Source organism: Ptiloglossa arizonensis, chromosome 3, assembly GCF_051014685.1.
Source record: "Ptiloglossa arizonensis isolate GNS036 chromosome 3, iyPtiAriz1_principal, whole genome shotgun sequence".
NCBI classification, from domain to species: Eukaryota; Metazoa; Arthropoda; class Insecta; order Hymenoptera; family Colletidae; genus Ptiloglossa; species Ptiloglossa arizonensis.
In genome coordinates, this window is record NC_135050.1 from 30,534,447 (window position 1) to 30,540,686 (window position 6,240).

Genomic DNA, 6,240 nt, shown 5'->3' on the forward strand with positions numbered 1-6,240 from the left:
AAAACGAAATACTCGATCGACCGATATTCCAGTTTCACTGTTTCATTCGCTATCGGTAGGTAATGCGTTAAACTGCCACGATTCGAAATGCAACTTCGTTCGTTTGATTTTGATCGTATTCATCGAAGAAAGAGGTTGTAGAAAAGAGGAAGCGAAAGTCCGTGTACCTCGCCTTGTAACCCAATCGAATCGGAAACTGTTCGGTCGGACCGAACGGATCGTAGAAGGAGATCGCTATCGTTGATCGAGATACCGCGACAACGCGTAAACACGATCATCCACCGTTGCAGTTGTAAATTTAAAAACCGGCTGGCCGAACTTCGAACCGATTACGCACGCGTATCCGTACGACAACTACAAATGCAAACTAAACGGATTTTTATATTTTTCGCGGAAGTGCGATACCGTTACCAATGGATCGAAACATCGAGCCGAACGCGACCGACCTCTCGTCGAAACGTAACGAGAACAATCAAAGTTTTCAAGTTGCGATTTACGATCGTGCGGCGCATAATTATCGGTGGTCGCTGTATTCCGGTAAATCGGCTAAGACGCAAACATCCCGGTCACGTTTCGTTTCACGCTCTATCGATAATACGTTTCCCCAGGTATGCACAAACGTCGCCGTGCTGCACCAATCTCGATCGTTTCGACGCTTTCGATACCGGCACGCCGGTATTTCATTTCCTTCGGATTGTTTGCGCGACCTCTCCGACCCTTTGCACCCATGCACGATATTGTAAATCTTTCTCCGAATTCTGTCCGGTCGATATCGTTCTCTACGATCGAAATGTATCTTGAACGAAACGTACGTCGATATTCCGATCCAATGGTACGGTCGTTGAATATTTTCTCGCGCGGATCTCACACTCGTTTCAAAGTCTCGAAAACCCGAAAGGACGTTTGTCCGCGCAGTACTAGAGAAATATAACATTTCGGGAAATTTGATTCCACGGTGAATCGTATACTTTGGAGTGAAGCTACGAACGTCGGGTCGGGACAAAATCGATCCGTTCTCTTCCTCCTGTAAGCGAGAGGTGTATTTTTGTGTCGTTCGAGGTTATCGGGGCTGTTCGAGTTTATAGGTTTCGCGAAGAGAAGAGAACCGGAGCAACCACTCGTCGGTAGCCTTCACCGTGAAATTGATTTTGTTCCGATGACGACACGAGTGGAAACGGTTAAGCGGTTACCTCGTGGTACGGCCCTGCGCGTTAACGAGCTCCGATTTCCGCAGAAACGCTCGACGAAGCATCGCGAGATCTTGCGAAATTCGTTCCATCGTTGCAAATCTTGCAACGCGCGGGACGAGAAACGGGATAATAAAGCAATAAAGAACGATACGAGGAGAAAATAATGTCCAGGGCCATACATGAACGATCATCGGCTACAGTCAATATCCGAATTTTCCTCGCTACTCGATAAACGTCGACGCGAGATCGTTACTCGATGTGTGATCGTTCAATTGCTGTTCGAAAATGAGAAGACATTTTTAACCGACAAGACCACTTGGCGCTAAATTACCGATACTTTTAGACGTAGTAACACCGTTTTCACGGTTCTTTTAGCAACGTCACGAGACACAACTTCGATACAGCATATCTTAACGATGAAAAGTTTCGAAATCGAAATGTACACGAGGGATCCACGAGTCGTATCTCGTACGAGCTTCGAATCCGAGTATCGATTATATGTGTTTCGTGTGAAATCTTTCACTGTGAACTTTCATCGTGATCCAAATTGAAAACATTGAAAATGTTTAAGAAAACGCGAATAAAGTAAGCGTCTATGCGCGATGTGTCTCGAAAGTTCCGATATTTCCAACTAGCGATAGTAATTTCGACAGCGTTTGAACGAATTAACAAGTAACGGGATATTCCAATGTTTCGACGCGTTCAAAACCCTCCGGTGTTTTGAATCCATTGATGTTATCGAATCTGTTAACATTTACAAACATTTTTGTATTCGTATGATATTCGTAATATTTCGAATCATTATTATGACTAATTGTTGAAAAACTTGCGAGAAAGAAAATTGAACGCTCATCGTCGATCGTAATGCGCGCACAAATATGTGAACCATTACCGACCGAGCGCTCGGTCGATCATAACGATCCCGGTACTCTCGAGTGAAACAGTTCATATCAAAGATACATAATCAATATTCTGGTTAAAGCTGATCCCAGGCGTACAGCGATTCGATTTACCAGTTGCGCGTTGTATGTACTGAATATTTAGTAACGTCCATGACAACTGACAATAACGGCTGTGAGTCCGAAGATGTTTTCTCCGAAAAGTATTCCTCGAAAGAACCAGTCCTGTACACGGGTTGGAGATTCTTATACGGTTATGTCTCCCTCTACGTGCTGTATTGAGTTTGCATTAGCCCTATACGTACAGTGCGATCGACTAAAAACTGCTGTTTGAAATAATTGTTTAATCCGGTCATTTTCGATTAAAAATCTATGAAGATAAACTCGTTACATTCGAAGGTTTCCATGGTATAGAAAGAAAATACAATTTCATTTTTTCTATTCGATAAATCCCTTCGATCGTAAGAAATTATTTTCCATAACCAACGAACGAAGAATCATTTTAAATGGCAGCTTTTAATGAATCGGTGTGTATAACGCGACACCAGCTACGTAGAACTTATGTATGTATATATACTATGGTAACGTTACATACACAAAGCTTCGAATAGAATTATGCAAACCGTTTCGCTCGACTTGCCCGCGCGAACTTCAATTTACCTCGAATTGCTGGTGGAAAGTGATCCATACGATGCACCAAGAACTATAAAATATTTTCTGGTTTTTCCACTTTACGAAATAATTCGATACAAATCGACAAGATCGAGTGTTTTCGACTTGTTCAAATTTTCTTGCTACGTTTCGATCCTTAAAAAATATTTAAATTGTCGCTCGATAGGTTTGTTTCGGAGTGTTTGTTGAATCGGTTTCCACAAGGAATTTCGAGGAAAGAAACAACGATCCGTTCGATCGATGTTACCGGTACGTGAGTGTATACGCATTGATTTAGGCACTTACCTGTGCAACCGAATACGCCGATGTTACGGAACACTTGTCGCTTATTTTGCGAATAAAAAAACACTTCCGATGGAAAATGGTTTCGTCGATTCGAGTGTTACCAATTTTGAATTTTATTCGATGGACAAAAATTTGACGAGCGCGGAGCACGTTTAGCCGGGTACGAACGAGCGTAAACGCAATTAGTAAAGCCGGATCTACATCGGAGGCGGAAAGGAGATATCGAAGATTTGTCAGGACGCCGCTTCCGTGTAGACTCGACATTGAGCGTTGCACGGTACTCGTCTGTATCCGCCTTTGCACATAATACGCGAACGGAACTCCAGGCGAATACGAACACTACGTAAATCAACTGAGTACTTATTAACGGTTTCGAGTGTGCAATGATAATGGAACGTTACTTAAAATAAGTTACACTCTTTCTTTTAAAGAACGAAAGTATTTCACTCGGACGACGTAACCATACGACAAGCGAATCCCACCAAGCAGCTTTAAAAATTGAACGAAGCATCGATCGCGAAGTCGATTTACCAGCGGAATTGGGCAAATCGTATTTGAAACTGAAACAAAAAATAACAATTTCGTATAATATTTTAAACTTTTATTCGCGATATTTAATGTTATTTAAAATTTCGTTTAATGGACATTTCGTTATTTCTTCTTTTATAATACCAGCAACGAACAAAATTTGGAATAATTCATATTTCAATTAATAATGTATGATTTCGAAAATGCCCAAGTCTGCTGACCAAGAAACGCGGGTTTTCCCGATTAACCATACGTAAAAATTTGTCGATCATTTTGGCGGGATTAGCGATAGCGCCGAATTCAATGCGCTTGCAGTGAACTATTTTTTTACGAGGATAAAACACAAAAAAAAAAACATACCTAACCTAAAACCTTAAATCCGCGTAGCGAAAAAGTTTACTTCTTTTTTCAAGCGTACCGTTCAATTTCCGTAACCACAGTAACGGTGTATACGCCTATTGTGATCATTCGAGTGTCTCACTGTCCCACGGACGTATCAACGGTCTTTTCTTTTTCGGAAAAAATAGTTATTACACCACATACGTAAGTAATTGACACTGTAGCGGTTTCGTTCAATTATACTTTATTAAGTAATTTCGATAATCCGATTATCATTTGTATCATTTTCTTGTAAAGCGAGCTACAAATACTGTGTACGGTTATTGTACTAACGATTGCTACTGGAACTTGTCACGCAATGACTATGAATTATTCTGTATTATTATTAAGTATATCGTTAGTTTTCAAGCAAACGAACAAACACGAGAACGGTGAGGAGATAGAAATTGTAACATATTTGTTGATGGCCAATATCAAATATGTATAAAAGTAATAATAATGCAACATTACTAATAAACAAATATTACTAATTTCTTTGTACATTTAATACCCCAATTACAGATGAATAAACTTATCCTATACACCCTTATGCAACCTGGTGGCACAGACGAGATATAGAATAGACTTCCGATTTATCTTTCGGGGATGGTATCGTACGATCTGAAATACCGACCTCGTAAAATATCGGTGATTTGGGAGCGACCTCTTCGTTTAAGAACGATGATTCTATAAACTATATTCAACTGAACCACCAAAGTCGATAAATATAATAAATGTAAAGAATTCGCCCGTGTACAAACATCGTTTGTGATCCGTACCTTGTCCTGTGATTATAGTAATTCGGTGAAAAGTGATTCCGATTGTTAAAGAGAAACCGAACTTAACTTTTTCCTCTCAGTCGACACAAATTCATGTCATCGGGTATACATTTCAATTGCATACATATGCAATGCGAAACAGTGCTTTGTTCAAAATTTACTATTAAATCTGCTTCTTGTATATCACAGGTCTTTTTAACAATTTTTTATTACTATTTTTTCCAATCAATAATATCTTTTTACACATTTTTCAACTTGTATCGCTTGTAAAACTCGCGAATCTAATAAATGATTAAATTGCGGACAATATCTTCAATGTACGTTAAGTTGTAAAGATTCGAATAATGTTTAACGCATAACTGTATTGTCGCATTGAACCCGTCGAGTGGCGATGTCGCAAAAACTTTGAGGTTCGCTTCTAGATCGAGCTGCTAATAAATACATTGTTAAAGAATGCCAAAACGTCCATGTCCATTCGAGGATGATTTACCACTCCAACTAAAGACGCACGTAGGTGAAAAACAAGTCGACAACGGTGTTTGCCGAGAGGAACGAATGAAAATTGTTTACGGTACAGAGATTATAATAATAAACGAAAGGCGAATGTTTCTTATTGTACTTTGCTTCTTCGTACAGGCAGAACAATGGACTTGTTAAACGAAGGTGTTAAATCATTATCGCGTAAGTTGAACGAATCTATGGACATGAATCTTGTTGATATACTTTCGCCGAAGGCATCGTCCTCTTGTAAAATCAAACAAGAACGTAATTCGAAACAAATGGTTCTGAATAGTAAGTTAGAATTATTGAGAACGGATAAGGCTGTAAAAGTAAGTTACTCGTTTGTTAATAGTATACGAACCGTATTTTAAATAATTTGCCTAACAATGTTTTCATCCCTGATCTTTACTTATTTTATTTTCCTTAAAGAAATTTTCTTTTTAATGTTCTTTTAAGGGAGTTCGACCAAAGTACGATCTTTGTGAATGCAGTCGAGTGATAGATCAAAATATGTTTAATAACTGTTCTTTCTGTGATCAACTTTTATGTAATTCTTGTTTATTCAAATGTGTTAGTTGTTCGCAATTATTTTGTCAAAACTGTTCCTTACCTGTGTAAGTTATTGTACACTTAATATGCTTGCGCCGATTCAATACTTTAAAGTATTAACGCTTTATATTTGTTCGCTTAATTTCAGATACGATTACGAAGAGGGAAACAAGTGTCTTAATTGTTACAAATAAAGCTAAAATATTTTATACAATCCTTTTCTAACCCATATTTATGTTTTAAATTTTGTTTTATACGAATTATTTTGTTAATTTAAGTAAATAAACCAAAACTGCACGGTCTTATATTAGCTGGTAGAAATTATTTCTTACTTATCCTTTCTAGAGATTAAAAGAAATAAATAGTTTACAAACATTTAGTATTTTTCATTTCCAATTACCCCATATTTCGTTCTTTAAGGTAAGTAGGTTTTTTAATTTACAGCTAGATCGTCGCTTT

General features: G+C 38.3%; 2 protein-coding genes across 3 annotated transcripts in view; one reads left to right on the top strand and one right to left on the bottom strand.

Moving 5' to 3' along the window:
* LOC143144984 (uncharacterized) overlaps nt 1-4,954 on the bottom strand; it is a 53,703-nt gene extending 48,749 nt beyond the window's left edge. The window contains exons 1-2 of the mRNA XM_076307916.1: nt 3,993-4,954; nt 3,047-3,606 (exon numbers count right to left, since the gene is read on the bottom strand). Of these exons, the coding sequence (XP_076164031.1) occupies nt 3,047-3,310 (264 nt within the window). The 5' untranslated portion in view covers nt 3,311-3,606; nt 3,993-4,954. The remainder of the gene's footprint in view (nt 1-3,046; nt 3,607-3,992) is intronic.
* Nucleotides 4,661-6,086, top strand: LOC143144983 (apoptosis regulatory protein Siva). Of its 2 annotated transcripts, XM_076307912.1 has the most exons (5): nt 4,711-4,748; nt 4,921-5,302; nt 5,368-5,561; nt 5,689-5,846; nt 5,930-6,086. In XM_076307912.1, exons 2-5 carry the CDS (start codon nt 5,185-5,187, stop codon nt 5,973-5,975), a joined length of 516 nt encoding a protein of 171 aa, XP_076164027.1. In that variant the 5' UTR covers nt 4,711-4,748; nt 4,921-5,184; the 3' UTR covers nt 5,976-6,086. The 2 variants fall into 2 exon arrangements, with proteins under 2 accessions (XP_076164026.1, XP_076164027.1); XM_076307911.1 differs by having other exon boundaries at nt 4,661-5,302.
* Nucleotides 6,087-6,240: the final 154 nt, after the last annotated feature.